We start from the raw sequence: 18,182 nt of genomic DNA, 5'->3' as shown, positions 1-18,182 counted from the left end.
AGCCACCAGGTGGCAGTGTGGGTCCCATCGAGCTGGCCGCAAGGGGGGAATGACAGTCAAGTGGCCAGGCTCCTGAGACGCAGTGACACAGACCACAAAGGAACACTAGGAACAAGTTTAAAGAATACGTTTTTCTCGACAGTCTTTTTTCTCTCTAACAAGCACACAAGGACAAGGATGTGATAAATATTCAAGCACACTCCTGGCATTCCACCATCCCCATCTTGGAGATTGGAGCCAAGAGCCAGGCATACATCTCATCTTTCTTCCTCTATTTCTGCAAAATAAAGTTTATGGGAAGCAGAAACCTGCTTCTCTGAGTAAACAAGTCACCTACACTCCAAAATAATATGTGCACACTGTTTCTGGGGAGGGGGCGGCTAGGCTAGGGTGGGTCTCGCACCTCTGAGCTGGGGGAGGACGGACCTTGCCATGAAAGGGTGTTTCTTCCATTGGCCTTCTTTGGCCTGCCGCCAGCCTTTTCAGCAGTGGCAGACAGTGCAAGAGTGATGGCAGCGTGAAAGGAACACAAATTATTTCTACCAAGCACACAAGTGATCCTGTAAGCCTTGCGGTGCCGTCCTGCCAGGACCTCAGTGGGACCTGGGTCCAGAGACCCGAATGGGCAGGGTGATGGACAGAAGCAGCTGCGCAAGTGGTTCTGGGAGTTCTGCAGTCTGGGAGACCTTCGGGGAGTTGTGCTTCCAAGGTCTGTCTCAGGGTCTCCACTGGGGAGTTCTACTCAAAGGTCCTCTTTTCCATTCCTGGGAGAGCCTGAGGTCTAGGAGGCAGATCCAAAAGGTTTACCATTTTTTTAAGGCAAATGTCTTCTCTTTCTCCAGAAAAGTGAATTAAAATAAAAATTCTTTTCTCTAGAGTTTCTTCTTGGACACATCTCCAGTTCTGTCCCAGATGAGGGTGGCTTTTCCCACAGTCAGGGTTCCATCACTTGGCCCATGAAAAGGACTGTTCCTGAGGATGGAAGAATCATGGGAGGTGAGAACTGGGGAGGGGGGTGGTTGGGACAGCTCACCCAGCTCGGTGTTTACAGATGAATTGAGATACTGGGAGATGAGTGAGTGTCTGGGGACACAGCTGCTCCAGTGACTAAGCCGGGACTGGGAGACAGACAATGCACTCGGATAGAACACTGCCTCCGAGGAGGGGAGTGGAGTAGAGTTACGATTCCTGGGGGGAAGCGGGGGGTGTCTACACCTGTCTGGACCGGTGCTCAAGACGAGAGTAGGGGGAGGGCTGTGGGGCCAGCCTCCTGCTCACCTGTGGGGTTATGCCGCACCACGAAGAGGAAGGGTCTGTCCATGATGATCTCCTCGGGGGCCATTCGGGCTGAGACGATAAAGGCTGGAAGAGAAGGGACAATGTCTTAGAGCAGAGAGATGTCGGCACTGGTGACTGGATTGGGCAAAGTGATTCAGTGACCCCAGCACGGCACTGGGAGGTGGTTTTTAGGAGGCTTGGCTGTTTCCTCGACGTGAACTGTAAAAGTCAGGAAGTCCGCTGAGGCCTGGTTTCCTCCAGGAATTGGGCAGAGATCTGTCAGCTGCCCACTTCCAGGCATGTTTATCTAAACCCTTTTAGGGCGTGTTGGAAGCAAGTTCCTTTAAGTTGACTGGCTACCCTGAGAGCAAGCCGGGCCCTCACATTCAGGGGACCTCAGAGCCAGCAGGTGAGGGGCAGGGGATGGGGCGATGCTCTCTGCACAGGAAGCGCTGCCTTACGAGGAGAGGCTCCGTGGCCCAGGGTGGCGGGGCCTTCCTGGTTCACCTGGGGCTTGGCTGCCAGGCCGCAGCCCCTCCTGGAAGCCTGGGGCTGAGCCTGACTCACCTGTGGAGGACGACGCCACTGTGCCGCTCTCGTTCACCTCGATCCTCACTTTCTGCAGCGCCTGCGACACGTACAGAGGCTCTTGATCTACAACAGAGGCGGACACCCGGGCACATCAGCCTCCGTCCTCTGGGAGAAGCTCCTTGATCCTCTGCGGGGCCCCACAGGCCACCAGGAGAGGACAGTGGAAGGAAAACCTCCTACCTGAGAGACTGGAGAAGTCCGCCTGGTTTGGCCTAAACATGTCGGTCATTCCCAGGTTCTCCAGGGGCCTCCTGAGGTTGACTTCACTCTCCAGGGAGAACCTGTGGGCAGGAGCGGGAAACAGCTCGAGCTCAGGCCACCTCTAGCCTCCAGCGCCCTCCCTCCCAGTCCCCTACCAGGTGTCCCTGCCTCCCAGGGAGCAGGGTGTGTGGGGACAGGACAGGAGACTGATGGGGAAGTGGAAGCGGGAGGCTGATTTTTTTCAAATCTGTTTGCAAGGTTTCTCTCCTTGCTGGAGGTCTCTAGTATTAAAGAACATTCCTCTGCAATCTGCCCACCCCCTTGAACCTATGACTAATTACTTTTCTCAAATAAGGCAGTAGTTTCAGCATGATTTTATTCAGTCTGGCTTGGGGGCGGAGTAGGGGGGACAAGGGCAAATTCTCCTGCAAGGATATTTGAACAAAAATTCATTCTGTTGATTGTGTTTCAGAGAGCTAAGCCTGAAAAGGACTCAAGCAGCGGGGATTTGGGGTACTCTTTCTGCTTCCCATCAGGGCACAACTAATTACCTTGACTTAGAGGGAGAGAGAGAGAGGGCAAGCTACCCAACTAAATTACCCTCCTTCCCTAAGCCTGGCATTATAGCATCTGGAAATTTGGGGTCAGCATGGTGGGAGGCTTCCCCGCAATTCTGGAATTACCCAGCCTCAGCCTTCTGCACCTTCTTTGCTTCTGCAGAAGGATTTTTTTAAAAATCTGCTTTGTTGGAAGCCAGCTAGCAGCTGTAGTTCAGGCTGTTCCGCCTGCAGAAGTCAGTCCTTTTGTCCCCATTGTTTGGATATTGACTTGAGAAGATGGGAGTGGGAGTGAGGGGCGTTCATAAGAGAATGCAGATCAATGAATCCCCTCGCCTTCATCATCTCTCTGGCTCTTCCTTTGGCTAGCTTTGGCTGGGTATTCAGAGGGTGGTAGACGTGGGGCGTGGTCTAGAAAAGCTCGCCCTGCCCCCGCCTTGGCCTTCCGTAGAAGAGGGACAATGAGAAGCATCATAATCAAACCCAGGCCGGAGTGTTTCCCATCAGCCTCCCACACATGTCCCTGCCCTGCAAACGTCACATTTGGGAAACTCAACATGGGGGTGGCACTGCTTCCAGGGAGCTGGGGGAGAGGGGAGGGGGTAGACAGGCATTAGCAAGTGTGCCAAGAGCACGAGGTGGCTTACTTGGGCAGAACCAGGAGGCGGGTGAGTCTGGTCATATTCCCTTTCCACTGGCTGATGAGCTGGGCATCCAGAATGTTGGTGAGGGCAGAGAGAGGCACCTCTTTTTCATAGGGGGCAGCAATGAACATGCTGAGGGTGTCCCCATGGTAGGGCAGTTCCAGGATGTCGTAGTAATGGCCATCGGGGGTGGAAAACTCAGCTGTAAAGACACCAAGATGGCACATTGCAAAGGGCTCCTGCTCTTGTTGATTCTAACCCAGCAATGGATTTTCAGCTGGTTTCCTCCTGTCCCCTCTGCTGGTTCTGGAAGCCAGCTCGCCATCATGGCCCCAGCACTCCCCTGTTCAATGTTTTCATTCCCATTTCCCTTCTCTTCTGCCAATTCAGTGTCTTCTGGGTTCTCTGTGTCTTCTTGGCCTGCTTTGCTTTCACACCCCTGCCCCTCACACCCAGCTACTAATGCGTTCCGATCCCCATCGCCTTCATCTCAACTCCCCCATGGTCCTTGAACTGTGAAGCCCAGGTAATCACCCTAGAAACACAGGAGGATGAGAGATGGGGCAAGCAGTCAAATGCGGGCCTGAGGGAATTTCTGGATTTCAGCTTCATCTTGCACAAAATGAAGCTGCTTCCTGCTGCTCTGATGATCCTGGTGTCTCCTACTTGGGAAGACTTTATCAAATCTGGGGTGCACTGTAGGCTTTCTCCTCCCTTAAAGGGGACCACCCAGGGATGAGGTGCAGTGGTTGTGGGACGTGGGGAAAGGGGTGGGTCTTGCACTTACTGTAGTTGAACTTGTTGGTCTGAGCCATCATGGGCACAGAGACGGTGCTGCCGTCAGACTTGTGGAAGAGGCGGTGGTGGGTGCTGGCCTCTGGGAAGGGCATCTTCCACTGGCCGTTGAAATAGAGGGCGTTCACCAGCACCAGGCGCGTCAGCTGGTCCACAGCTCCTTCACCAAGCAAGTTGCTGATCATGCCTGTGGGAAAAAGAGGTGATCAGGAGGCTGGGTTTTTTTTTTTGTTTGTTTTGTTTTTAATCCTCTTAGATGGTTTCCTTGAGCTCTCGGTCCTCCAATGAATGTGTGTCAGAAGGAATCCAGTCAGAAGACAGACGGGGTTTAGTGAACCAATCTCGCTCTTTTCAACGTGCTCCAACTTCCTAAAAGTCTCAGAAAGCTTTCCAGCTCACCACCCTTTCTGGATCCTGGCATCCTGTCCAGGATCAGACTTGGAAACATAAGCCTCCCCTGCCTTTGCTCCCTAAGCTGCCATCTTGAAGGGTTGTGTGCGCTCCTTGTCGTGGTTATTACTGTTCTTACACCATCTCATGACACTTTTTAGGGATGCCTTTAGAGTTGGTTCACGGGAAAGCCTAGTTATGGAAAAACACATGATTCTTCAATTCTTAAAGAGCTTGACCTTCTGCCTCCAGAGAAGAGAACGAGGGAAGGGAGGGGGTGGGACACTTGGGATTTGCTTCCAAGTCTCCTTTCTCTGCAGGCCCTGGGGACTGGCCTCCCTTCCCTGCCTGCTCACCTTTGGTGTGTCTCTTCACCCAGTCGTTGACAATAAACCTGGCTCTCTCCATCTCTGAAAAGTCCACCTGCTTGACCGTGGTCCGGAACAGCCTGAAGAAGTGGGGCATGAAGCCCTGGACCAGCTTCAGATCCCGCTGCACGAAGATGGCATCGGCTGTGCTGATCTCGTCTTTGTTCCACGGCCCCATGAGCTCCTTGTACAGTTGACGGAGGGCAGGGGCCATGCCCTTCTCTGGACCAAAGTGAGGAGGAAGGGACACATGAAGCTCATGTTGAACCCAGGGCTCCCAGCGGGGCTGACTTCCCCCACAAGAGGCCCAACCCTGCCCACGTGCATGGGGCTCTTCTCCCCCCAACCAAGGGTCTGTGGAGGGAGATTTCATCTCAAACCTTAATCTCTTCTGCATCTCCTTCTTCTCCTCAAAGATCTTAGGTCCTAAACCCTTCTTTGGCTGAGAATATTTTTCTTTGTTTTTAAGTTATAAGTCCTAATTTTTTTCTTTTAATAATAATAACCATGCTAGGCATTTCACATACAGAATTCTAGTTACTCCTTACAACAGCCCCTCCTGGTTGTTGTTCTTATTGTCCCACTTCGCAGATGAGGAAACTGAGGTTCAGAGGGGTGATGTTCACTCAGTAACTGAGTGGTGAAGCAGGGCCATCTCACACCAAATCCACTTGCCTGTACACCTTGTGACACAGGATGTGGTGGGAAGAAGATACAGTGGTCCCAGTGGCGTGGTAGTATAGAATTTGGCTTGGATAAACTGGGATCAGCCCTTCCTCTGCTCTGGTCGGTTAGACCCCTGTCCTGGGAAGACTGTGAGGACCCGTCTCCCACTCTGCCCCCTCTCTCACCATCAATCTTGAATTGCATCGCCGCTTGGATCTGCTGCTGGGTTTCTCCTCCTGTGGTCAGCTGCAACATGGCCAGGACTGAGGCCACCCCATAAGGTGAGAAAACTACATTTCGGTCCTTGGAGGCCTGCACCACCTGCTGAAACACCTTCACTCCGAAGTCTGTGGCCAGGCGGGCCGCCTGAGACTGGTGACGGTAGGAGGCCAACCCTTCCCCAGAGATGAGGGCCAGGCCCAGGGCGAGGCAGGCAAAGACCGGAGACATCCGCATCCTAGAGCAGGTGGACAAGGATCAGATGAGGGAATGGTTCTAGAAGAATGGCGAGTGGGGAGGGGTGATGACACCCCAGCTGTGGGCCCAGCTCCCTGTGTTTGCTGCTGGCTGGTGATGCGTGAACACGAGGGCAAGATTCATAGAGAAACCAGGATGGGTTCAAATCTGAGCCCTTTCCTCCCTGTCTCAGCCTCAGGGAGTCTTCAGTGTGTTTTCACCTATGGGAATCTTGAAAACCACTGGCCCACCTTCCAGGGTATCTCCCTTCTCCTCCAGGAGACTGAGATGCTAAATTATAATAACATCTTAAATTTGCGTGATGCTTTTTAATTCTCTTATAATGCTATCACAATTGCTGTTTCATTCAAATTAGCAGGCATGAAAAACCCCTCTCCTGAGGTGGGAAAGGGAGGTATTTTGATGGAGAGGGGCAGAGACAGTTGAGGTCCTTGCTTCTGGGTGGTGAGGCTGTTGGGGGGGGCACTGACCACCTTCCCTGCTCCCCTGTGATCACTGCTATGACAGGGTCAACTCAGGGCTGCAGGTCTCCAGGGGGAAGAAAGAGGAGCACTGGGGATCGTGGATGGAGGGGACTCTGCAGAGGGGTGTTCTCCGCCTTAGCCCAAGATATGAGATGGAGAGAGTCTGCTTTGCTCTTACCTCAAGTTCTCAAGGTGCCTTGTGACTGGCGGCTCCTTCCTGCCTCAGCTGCGGCTGACGATGGTGGCGATTCCTCTGCTGGAGAGGGGCGTGGCTCCCTCGACAGTGCTCTAGGCCCTTCAGCCAGAGGCAGCTGTGCTCCTCTTCAGGCTGCTGCTTCTCTTTATACCAGATGTGGGCCGGAAATAGATTAACTCATGCTTCGGCCCCACCCACTTTCTGGCTCTGACTGTCTGTCTGAAGGGCAGCCGGGCCCCCTGAGCACCTCCCTCTGCCAGACTTGCAGAGGCATCTGTGTGTGTGCGTGCTGCTCTGTGTGTACGTGTGAGAGTTGAGGGCTCCAGAACAGTTGAGCAAACTCCAGCTGCCTTGGCCCCAGGGCCTCCCTTGATTTTGCTGATCTTATGCCAACTTCACCCTTGGCAGGGCCAGAAAATTCCCAGTGTTTACCTCCCCCAGTGCTCAGTGTAGGGAAAAGAGTTTACATGTCCTCCTTTTCCTCTGGAGAAATGGGTCCCTGTAAAGTTATCAGAGAAGCTAAGGATTTTGCAGACTTCTGTCTGCCAGCCCCATGCGCTGGCCAGACTGGGAAGAACACGCCCCCACCCCTTCTTGGCTGCATCCCAGCAGCCAGAGGGCACAGAGCGTGCCACGTGATTGTCTGGGTTTTGACTGTCTAGGACATGAACCTGGCAGAGGACTCCCTCCCGTCTTTCCCTCTTCCCTGCCAAGTGCTTGCCCGTCCGTCCAGTCCGTCTGTCAGTCCGTAGGGTGATGCAAGGCTGACTCCCCCACGTGTCCAGACTCTCGTGGTGCCCCAAGGGCTCTCTTTGTGTAAAATGCCCTATCTGGCTGGGGTTTGAGGTGTGCCGGGTGGGGTGGCGGGTTCCCGGGGTAAAGGGGTAAAGTCTTGCCAAGGAATTAGGTGCTCAGTGTGTAGGTTTCAGTTCTCTGAGCTGCCTGCGGGGACTGGGGAGAATCCTGCCTTATCCTTCCCCTCCAGGCACAGGCATCTGGAGGGCTGGAGCTGCGGGGGTAGGGATGGAGGCTTGGTGGGGTGTGCTTCTAGGGCACTGGAGTTAGGGGTGGAAAAGTGACCAAAGAATTCTATAGAGGGTTGACATTGGCTAGAGGCAAGTGTGTAGGACTAGGCTGCTGCATTTAGGGTCTGGTGGGGTCAGGCACCCTTGGCTGTGTGGCCTGATGTTGTGGATTGGGTGGTGCCAGAGGGGTCCTGGGGGAATATTGCCCTTGACTTGGGTGCCCACACACTGTCATGCTTTGTGTAAGTTGTGGGGTTCAATTGGGAGTATCCATGGAGACAGCCAATAGCAGAATCACAGGAAGTTTAAGTGGGTGAAGTGCAGGGATGTTTGTTTTGGATTTTTTCAGTAAACAGCTACCCAGGGTAACCACAGCTGGAGGGCTTTCCCATCTGCACTCTGCCTCCGCCTTTGTTTTCCCTGTTGCCCCTGGGAGCCAGGTAGGGATGTGGGGTGGCTGGGAGAGAAGGGGAAACCTCAGCTGGAAAGTCAGGCTCATTAGCCTGTTCCCAGGACAAGACTGTTCCCTTGTAACTGCTTCTTGTTTTTGTCCTTTTCCTTTTCTTGGTTTGGCTTGGAGTCTCTGAGAGAGTGGTTAGCCATGTGGAGGAAGCAGTTACCCCTGACCTCTGTCTGATGAAGAGGACAGAAGTTCAGCCCCAAAGTCATCTCCCACCCCCAGAAAGGCCCCCAGTGGCTTGCCCTCCTCCCTTGGGAGCCAGAGACAGGCACCTGAGAGTCTGCATTGGGAATGCCAAGCCCTAAGTAGGAAAGGCATTGGATCAAGACTCAGCTGGAAGTGGCTCTCTGGAGGTACCCCACCACCCAGTCTCTCCAGACACTTCAGCTGAGCCTCATCCCTTCCTCCAGGAGCCGTGGTCCTTCTCCCTGCCAGGCCTCGGCTGTAAAAATCCCTGCTGTTTCCTGAGACTACCTGGGCCCTGCCAGGGCGGTGACCACTGCTGTCCCCACCCCTGGACCGGAATGATCCTGGTGCCATTCCGTTCCCGGTTGCAGGAGGGCCTGGGAGCAGCATTATGTCCTGTTGGGGAGGGGGTGTGTGCTTTACTTTGGAGACAGAAAGCGCTGACTTACTAAGGGGAATTTTCCCAAATGAGAGGGGACCTGTAGGCATCTGGTGGGTGTGGATTAGAAACTGAGGCAAAGCCCAGTGTAACTGGGTTCCATGCTGAGTTTTCTGATCCTCCCTTTGACTTCCTGATCAAGGATCTAAACCCGGACTTGACCATGGTCCCTGCCTCTCCTCTCCATGAAATGGCCTTGCACCCACCTGGTCTGCCCTTGGGAGACCTTCTCCACACTGGGGTGCAGCCCCATCGCCTGCCTCCCCAAAGCAGACCTCCCTGCCACACCCTTCTCAGAATCTAGCCTGACTCAAGGGACTGTCACTTTCCCCTCTTTCCCTGAGCCCCAAACTAACAGCCTTGACCCATCACCTCTTTTCAGCCTTGGTTCTTTTGTAAGGGGTCAAAAGTCCCCACTGTTGAAATCACTGGATCTCTGACTCCCGGAGGGTCAGAGATAAGAGGATGAGTTACAGGGCTGTGGATTTCTGGGGAAGTTCCAGTTCCAGCCAACTGGGAAAGATGTTTCCATCCGGCCCGCTGCAGGTGGTTTGTGACGGGACCAGACTCACGCTTTCCGTGACTGTCCCCTGTCCCACCCCCACCCCCACCCCAGTAGCCCTGGTCCAGTCCAGGCCTCACCATGCTGCTTTCCTCCAACCCTCCAGCCGCCCTTCTGCTCTCTGCTCTTCCTCTTTGCTCTCCGAGCACCAGCCACACAGACTCTTTTTCGCTTTCCCTTTCTCTGTCTGAGACTCCCTCGGCTTGATCGCTTCTACCAGCCCTCCATGTCCTGGGAATCTCCATGCCTCCCCTCAGGTCTCCTCTGGTCTCAGCCACGTGAGCTCTCATGCCGTTTTCCCACTCTCTCTTTTCGGCTGTCTGTGACTCAAACCCTCTTTCCCTCCCCTCTCCCTCGCAGAATCCCTTTTACAGTCAAATGCTTGGCTCCAGGCCTTCCCGTGGGGAGGAGAGGCTGCCTGCTATCAGTTACACAGGCTCCCTGGAATGTTGGAGCAGGCCTCCTGATTCTTGGTAATTCCTCTGGGAGAGCCGGGGGTGGCAGAAGGCTGGGGTCCTACTAACTCACAGTACTATTTCTGGCCTGGTTGCTCTCCAAACAACACAACGCCCAAAATAGCCTGTGTTTGGGCTGGGTTCTCGGTCCCTCTCGTAGGAGTGAGTGGAGGCGAGGGCTCTGTGTCAGTCTCTTCTCATTGAGGATCACAGCCCTGGGACATCCTCAGCTGGTCCAGGGTCCCTTCTCACACTGGCGCCGAGCCTGACTTCCCCCGAATCTGTTTCCAGAAGCCTCTCTTATTCCTGCCTTCTCCAGCCTCCGCCAGCCATCTCTCCTTAAACTCCCAGAATAGTGAAACCTGCCTCCTCGAATGTGTCTGCGGTTGCTTTTTTCTCCAGTTATGTCATAGAGTTTCAGAGCAGGAGGGGTCTGAGAACCATTTAATCCACTCCTTTAAATTTGCAGGCGAGGGCTCTGAGGCCCAGAGAGGCCGTGTGATGTGTTCGAGGCCAAGTCCTGAGAATGGGAGAATGGTGCTCGTTGCCCCGGCCTGGTCAGAGCTCTGACACTTGGCTAGTTAGGCGTCTTTCGGCAAAACTTTGTGAGCCTCAGTTTTGGTGTGCGTAGGCAGGTATGTAGATAGGAATTTGCAGTTCGATAGATACCGATTCCCACCCTTCCGGGTTGTTTCGAGGATTGAATGAAATATTGTGAAATAAGTGTCTGGCATCGTCTAAGCTCTCACTCAGTGGCAGCCACTCTCCACTGGGGCAGAAGAGGACAGGAACCCAGACAGCTCGAGCTGTTAATTTTGACAAATGGCAAGCGCCTTGTTCTAGGCATTTCTTTTGACTTCCTTCAGTGATTAGCAGAGTGGATTCAAAGCCTGGGAAGCGGACTGGCTGGTTACCAGGAGAATGGCTGCCGGCGCCTCTGTCCATTTCGGGCAGATCTTCCTTATTTCACCCCGGTCCTTACAAGCTCCCACTGGCCGACTTGGCAGGCTTTAGATCCCAGGAAGATTTTCGTCTCTGGGCTGCGGGGTCACCTGTGGACCTCACTGACCTTTGACTCGTCTTGAGCCCTCCAGCCTACCAGGACAGAGGGGGGCTTGCTTTATCAAAGGTCAGAGTCTAGCTGAATATGACCTGCTCTTCTAGTCTTGGTCCTTTTGACGCATTCTCTGCCACCCACCCACCCTGTCTCTTTTTAATTCCCATGAAACACCCCATAACTCTTTAACCATCTTTCAGCATATCGCCTGTCTTACAGCCATTTCTGTTTGCTGTGGCCATCTCCTTGTCTCATTTGTCCTGATTTTTCAGAGGGAGGTAAAGGGGGAATATTCCCTGGGGTGGGGGCTCTCAGAATGTCAGTATTCCATGAGCACCAGAGACCCTCATGGACCCCAGGCAAGAAAGAGCCTATTCTCTTCGGAGAAAGAGGCAGAGGGAGTGAATGGGGCCCACGGTGACCACAAGGGGAAGTCCGGGCCAGATGGAATATGTAGATTTGTGGGGTAGGTGTGACCACATAGCATGCCAGTGTCAGCCAAGATGAGGCAGTGCAGGCCTGCTAGGCATCCCCCACCCCTGGGCCCCCTCCGGGTCAGATTCAAACCTTTCACTTCTCTTTCCCCAGGTATGTGGGTTGTCCAGCTCTGATTCACTTCTTTCCTCTTTACCAGAACTTGTTCCTCATTCCCTGCGTTCCTGAGTTTCCCTGTGTCACTTTCTCTGGACACATCTGTTTCACTTTCTCTGGACACATCTGTTTCACTTCACCCTGGCTGTTGTGTGAATCTTGGCTTCCCCAAAATGGCCACCCAGTTATGGACAATCAACGCTGGGTGGTGCGGTTCAGTGAAACACAGACTTCTCCTTTCCCTGAAGGCACATATACCCATAGTGGGACAGGAGATTAATGTACATACAATGATAAGATGAAAACTGTCTGTATGCAAAGTTGTAAGACTCTGGCTAGCAGGATGTAGGCTCGAATGTGGAGGGAAGGCTTCCCAGAGGAAGAGGGCCTGTTGCGGGGTTGTGACGGAGAAGCAGAGGGCAACATGGACGGGGTCGGTCCAGGGGATCACACAGCCCAGGATGGGGAGGGAAGAAAATGCTCCCATCCTCTCTCCACCTGTCTCCACCTCTAGGCAGAAGCCCTTTCTGCCTGAGGGAGTCCCTCCCGGTCATGCTCTCTCCGTGGGCTTTTCGTGTTATAGGTCTGCTCTTTCTGGAGCCTCTTCCCATGTTCTTGAAGTAGATGTTCCTGTTCTAGTCTGGATCCTGGCTCTGGATGCAACCAGCTTACTGAGCTGGGCAGACGCCCAGAGAGATAGTGCCCCTGGGTCAGTGGGGACCTGTGGGTGGCAGAGGTCCCAGGAATGCAGCAGTCTGGTGATGTAGCAGAGATGGAATTTACCACTGGGGAGGCAGGGATGTCCCGAGTCACTGACCATTCCTTCTCCCTTACTTCCTCACCAGATGGAAGCAGAGCTTCTCTGCATGTCTCTTTATCTGAGTCACCTGGATTGCTTCAGCTGGCTTGGCAAGCAGGAAGGCAGTCGGGCTGCTGGCTTGCTTGGATGGATGGGGGGCCCAGAACCTTTACTGTGCCCCTCCGTGTAGTTTGGCGGCTGTAAGGGCTGGGGAGAGTGGTGCGGTATGTGAACGAAAGGGAGCAGGAGGACCTTAGCCTGGTCAGGGAGGTTGGGGGACGGCTGCCTTCCCTTCATCCTCCAGCTCAGCTGTTCATACAGAAGCTTCTCTGGATCTCTTCTGGGATGGGTTTGATGGGACATTCAGAGATGTAGAGGGTGAGCTCCATTGTTCCTTCAAAGAACTTGCACTGTGGTTCCTGTCCTAAGCAGCACCCTCTGCCCCTGCGGGCTGGAGGTCACACAGGAACACTTTCCCCACTGCCCACACCCACATCCTGATCCCGGCTTTCCTGTGCCCACTCCTGTCTCAGAGCACCCAGCTCCTCCTTGCCACTGCTTCTGGCCCTGACGTCACTTGCCTTTGGAGACTTGCCTTTTCTCTCCAGGGTCCCTGTTGCTGCCTCCTCCTGGCCTCAGGCAGCCCACCCTGCTTAGGAAAGGCATCCCAAGGAGGCCCACACCACCAGAAGATTCCCGTTCCCTTCTTGCTAAGCACAGCCGGCCCCTCAGCCCCGTACCTGCGAGTTCCACTTTCACGGTTCGACCAACCAATCACAGCTGCAGTCACTTGAATCCTGAATCCCTGGATGCGGAGCCCGCGGATACGGATACGGGTACGGGTATGGATACGGATACGGGTACGGATAAGGGTATGGATACGGAGGGCTGACGGTACTTTGCCATTTTGTACAAGGGACTTGAGCACCTGTGGGTTTTGGTATCCGTGGGGATTATGCAACCAACATCCGCAGATATCGAGAAAGGACTGTATTCAATCAGACCTGCTTACTGAGCCACATGTGGTTTCTCTCAACACATCAGGTTTCCACCGGTGTTCACCACTCTGACCAGACAGCCTGGCTCCGGTTATCCACATGGTCGTGAACAAATCATTCTCGACTCCTAGAAGCCTCAGTCTCCCTAGACAGACACCCCGGGTCTGGACATGATGCTTTCTGTAGAAAGAGGCAGATGAGCCTGAGGACTAGCAGGAGACTCTGGGCAACTTCTTTTACTCCCCAGATCCTTACTTTTCTCTTCTGCAAAACGAGGAGAATGATAGCACTTCCATAACTATGTTGTTGGGGTTTCAAAAGATGGCATGAGTGAAATGACCGACTATATCTGTCCAGAGGAAGATAGTGATCAGTAGGTTTCGGCTGACTTGAAAAGTTGAGTTCATGTGTATGTGTGTATGTGTCCTCTCTTGAGCCCCTTGGTTTCCTGAGGGTAGAGACCAGGATTCCTGTGCTAGAGGGGGGTTAGCTAATCAGATCCTTGGGTAAGGAGCCCCAGAACCTCAGCTAGGGGAGCCAGGGCACTGGGGCAAGGAAGACTCATACCTGGTGCTGGCAGGGCAGGACCAGGCTTCCTGCAGATGCTTGAAGAAGGCATTCTGACCATGTTAAGAAATTCGATCTAAAGCAGATGCTGAGAGCTGGCAGTGCCTGTTCCCAGGACTCAGAATTCTAATACAGCTTCCTCTTGAGTCCCTTGCCTGGGCGCCTTGCTGTGCCCCCTACATCTGCGCCAGGAGCTAACAGGGCTGTGTGAGTAAAGACTGATGCAGGCAGAACGAGGAACAGTTATTCACATCACAGCTCTGCCGTGGGGGGTGGGGGTGGGGTGGGGGAGGAGCTGGGCTGTTGGAGGGAGGGGAGCTGAGGTGGCAGGTGCGAGATGGCCCAGACGTGACAAGGGCTCCGGGGCCCCCTCTGCTTTGTGGCTGGAAGAGCAGGTCGGCCTGGTCTGCACTTGACGCTCGGGAATCAGACTTGGGTCCCTTCCAGGAACTGGCATGTGGGCTCAGGGCTAGCTCAGGAGAGGGGAGGCCTGAGCCGCCCCACCCCGCACTGTCCCTGTCTCCCCACAAGAAGTGCCATGAGTGGGGCAGTTGGCACACATTGGGCAGGACCACCTGCCACCTCCTCCCTCCCCGCCTACCCCAGCCCGGCGACCACACTGGAGATTAGCTCCAGTCTTGGCCTGACTGTCTGGGCTCCTTGCCTTCCTCAGAGCCAGCAGGGTCTTGCACCAAATCCAGGGAGGAATGACTTGGGAGTAGGAAGTCCAAGGTTGTAGGGTATGTCCCCATCTGTGTACAACCTCCCTGCTACAGGGGTGAGGGCTTGCCCACCCATGGCGGACATGCCACCCACAGTGGGCACACCACCCACAGGGGACACGCCACCCACAGGGGACACACCGCAGGCCCTGCAGAAGAGGCCCGAGGCTCTGACCAAGGACAAACATCAGCTCCCCACTTCCTGCCTCCACCCTGTGCTGTCCTCAGCCCCTCTCCTCTCCACGAAGGGCCAAGGTTCTGGCTGGTAGCCAGCACTGTCTGGACAAGAGGAAACCAGGATGTGAGGAATGGCGGCGATGGGAGTAACGCAGAACACTGAGTCCTCAGGAGCAGAAATTCCACCGGAAAGAAAACAAGTTACAGGGACAGAGTCACCTTCCAGGGAGCACAGAGCAAGGAAAGGTCGGGACCTTTCTGCCCCAATCAGGTAAACAACCCTGGGAAACCCCAGCGTGAACCATCCTCCAGGTATGGGTGCTGGAGTGGATGGCCGGAGGTCTGGGTCCCTCTTTAGAGAAGCTGGGGGAAATGGTCCCTGCCCCCTTCTCTGGCCGCCTTCGGCAGGCGAGCTGCTATGGGGGGAGGAGAGGACCCCTGCCAAGGTCAGGAGAACCAAGGGCCCACCCCCAGTGATTGGAACCTTGAACTGGAATCCCAGGATCCTGGAGTTTGTTTTGGTTTGTTTTTACCAGTTCTTAGGGTGCTTCTAGGATTGAGACTGTGACTCTAGACCCCGTGAGCAAGTGATGTGAAATTGCGGGCACCTGCTACCAGAGGGTGGCTGTAGGAGGCAGGTCCTTTTATCACACTAGGAGGAGTCTACCTGACAGCTGGTCAGGGTTCCCCGAGGCCTGGAGGTTGGGTCACCTGGTGACGGGAAGCTGCAGCCGCTGGAGGGGGGTGGGGAGGAGGATGTGTGCGTTACCTTTGACCCAGTTGCTCTGTGAGGAGTTTTTGTGCACTGTTCATGACTGTGAGCTGGTTTTCTCCTGACTTTGGACTTCAGACTTGACTCGTAGATGGAAGGAGATGGGAGAGAGAAGGAGAGAAGCTGATCCAAGGCATGGAGTCAGAACATGTCTCCTTGAAAGAGCCACACTGTGAAATGTTCAGGAAGGTTCCCTGTGGGGGGTGGTCCATGAAGAACGAAGGTCACTACCGTCATTGTCATCTGCAGGCATTCCTGGAGAGCCACTTTCATTGGGTTTTCTGACCCTGGGCCATAGACAAGTGCTGGGGCTGGAGATAGGGCTCCAGCCCCGGAGGGACTCAGGGCCCCTATTCCGGAGAAAGACAGGCGTTTCTCAAGATAAGGAGTTCAAGGAAGGCTGGACCAAATGCCTCTTGAGTGATACATGAAGTCAGGCATCCAGCCAAGGAATGTCTGAGGCCTGAAGCAGGTGGGGGAAAGTCCAGGGCCTCAAACTTTGGGAGAGGGCAGAAGGGCCGGCGGGGAGCGTGGGGAGGACATGTCAGCCCGAGAAGCAGAGTCATGTGGGAAGAAGAGCCTGGCAACGAAGGACACCCAAAAGCAGGCCCGGCCAGGCAGGGGATTTGCTCCTGGGTGGGAGCCTGCCTGTCTCCCTGCTCCCCGGGCGTCGCCCACCTGCCCGGACCTGCTCTCTTACTCAGGCCCTGTGCCAGGGCTTCTGCCCCTGCGGCTGCAGGGTGGCGATGAGGCCTCCGTTATTCACAGCCTGGACCGACAGCTGGTTCCCTCGGGCACGCTCCCTCTCTCCCTGGGTGCAGCCCAGCCTGCCAGCTCACCGTTCTGCCAGGCTGGCCCCAGACCCAGACAGCCCCGGTCGTGCCAGGGTCACCAGGAGCTGGGGGCCTTGAGGGCAAAGACCTCACCCTCCTCCTGAGCAGCTCCATCTCGGGACCAGACTGTCCGGGGAAGCACGGGGCAGTTGTCTTGTTTCCAGAATCTAGCCCTCTCAGAGGAGGCAGAGTGGCCTTGGGGTCTAAGAAATTGGGGGAGAGACCCCTTCTCATTCTGAGCTCCTGCTTCAGACTCGCACTAATGGAAGCCATGCTGCCCTGGATGCACCGAGTGTCTAAAGCAACACAGTGGGGCTCAGGGGGTGCTTCTCCTCCAGACCCCCGTCTTTCAGGAAGTGACATGCCAAACTCCAGCTTCTCCTCTTCTGCCGGTGGTGGCAGCTTACTCAGGGAGACGGGGGCGGAGGTGGGAGCCAGCAGCAGAGCCCAGATGCAAAGCCCCTGACTCAGGAACTCCCTGTTATCGCTTCTGAGAATCCCAAGGGGCTCGTAGGTGAGGGGAAGAGGTGGTGTTTTGTCTAGCACAAGAGGCTGGTTTCCGGGCTGAATCAAGTCGTGGTCAGCGCAGCAGGTGGAAGGCACTGGGCTGTCCCTCCTGGCCTGGGGTGGAGGTTCCTTGCCCTCTGACACCGCTTTCCTGCGCAGCAGACTGTTGGTTCTGCAGTGTCTGGATGTGAGTGTTTGTGTATGTCGGGGTGGGCGGGGGAGACGGGGCTCTGCCAGGACCTCCCCCCCAACCCCGGCCTCCCTGAGCTTCTCACCAAGCCCAGCTCCTGAATGGGACAGAGGGACATGAACAGTGGGGGACGACAGAGGGACTTGGCAAAGCATCCATGATGGGAGCAGGGTCTGTATCTGCCACATCTGTCCCCTTCTATCCGCACCATCTGATTCCCATCCCCCCCCCATTTCTTGCCCCTGGAAAGTCCCACCTCCCCTGCTTCCCCTTCTTTTCCTATGTAAATCAACTGTCCCCAGAGCCTCCCAAAGTGCCTCAGCTTCTGCCTTTCCCCCAAAGCTTTCCCGGCCTCCTCCAGGCCACTCTAAGCTGTCTTTCCTTTGAACTTGATCCCGCTTACGATCAGACCCACACAGTCACACGTTCAGCACTGGATTATTCGTCGACTGAGTCACATGTCTTCCTTTTGTTTTCCCTACTGGATTGTACCCCGTTTAGATGTGGGCACTGTTTGGGTCTAAACTTTCCTCCTGGGTCCCTTAATACTGCCCTATGTGGGCAGGACTTGGGCCTGACAGCCAAGTACATTGAAGTTAACATTGCCTTCTGAGAATTCAATTAGGAAGAAACTCAGTTTGGGAGAGGATATTAGCCCTGTGTAGAAATTACCTAGGAGACTGTTTGTCTGTGAATATCCCAAATCCAATTAAGGAGACCTGGGTGAAACCTCAGAGGAGCAGATAAGATGGTGATTGCATTTTAGTGAAGTAACTGCATTGTCATCCGCCTGAGGGACAATGCCAGCACCGGGGAAGTTTCCTCCTCTCTACAAAGGGGGATCCAAGGAGACCCAATTGGTGCGTGGTCTCCAGGCTGTGCAGGAGAGTTGGTGCCCTGTCCTGCAAACATCAGTTGCCAGCACCCAGGACAGGTGTGTCCAGAGGTGGCAGGGATGCCTTGGACTCTCCTTCAGCCATGCAGATCAGCCAATGCCCCAGCTTGGTCCTGATCCTACACTGAAGCCACATTTTGAGACCCCTCCCCCGACCCTCCCCAAGGTGCCTGGGGATGTGGCTCTGTCTGTAAATTAACAAGCTAGCATTTTGTGTCTGTAAGCTATTCTTTGAGCACCCGATTCCTGTTGATCGGCCCCAAGATTGGTCTGTCCGGGGTGTGCATTCAGAGCAGAGAAGCAGGTGCTGGGCTGGGACA

At 54.7% G+C, this 18,182-nt stretch overlaps 1 protein-coding gene across 1 annotated transcript; it reads right to left on the bottom strand.

Annotated features, from left to right (window-relative positions):
• Window positions 1-592: 592 nt before the first annotated feature.
• Window positions 593-6,768, bottom strand: SERPINE1 (serpin family E member 1). The gene is made up of 9 exons (XM_010952715.3): window positions 6,610-6,768; window positions 5,676-5,947; window positions 4,813-5,046; window positions 4,059-4,253; window positions 3,275-3,473; window positions 2,050-2,150; window positions 1,846-1,932; window positions 1,279-1,362; window positions 593-972 (listed from the first exon to the last, which is right to left on the bottom strand). The coding sequence occupies exons 2-9, from the start codon at window positions 5,944-5,946 to the stop codon at window positions 935-937; spliced, it is 1,209 nt and encodes a 402-aa protein (XP_010951017.1). The 5' UTR covers window position 5,947; window positions 6,610-6,768; the 3' UTR covers window positions 593-934.
• Between the last annotated feature and the right edge of the window lie 11,414 nt (window positions 6,769-18,182).

This window comes from Camelus bactrianus, chromosome 18 (genome assembly GCF_048773025.1).
Source record: "Camelus bactrianus isolate YW-2024 breed Bactrian camel chromosome 18, ASM4877302v1, whole genome shotgun sequence".
NCBI lineage: Eukaryota > Metazoa > Chordata > Mammalia > Artiodactyla > Camelidae > Camelus > Camelus bactrianus.
Note: the sequence above shows the minus strand (reverse complement) of the source record. Positions and strands in the feature narration are given on the sequence as shown.

Coding starts and splice junctions, on each gene's coding strand:
- SERPINE1 (XM_010952715.3), bottom strand. CDS start 5,946: ATGCGGATGTCTCCGGTCTTTGCCTGCCTCGCCCTGGGCCTGGCCCTC. Junction 2,151..3,274: donor CGCCTCCTGGTTCTGCCCAA/GTAAGCCACCTC, acceptor TCCTGCCCACAG/GTTCTCCCTGGAGAGTGAAG. Junction 1,933..2,049: donor GGACTTCTCCAGTCTCTCAG/GTAGGAGGTTTT, acceptor CCTCTGTTGTAG/ATCAAGAGCCTCTGTACGTG.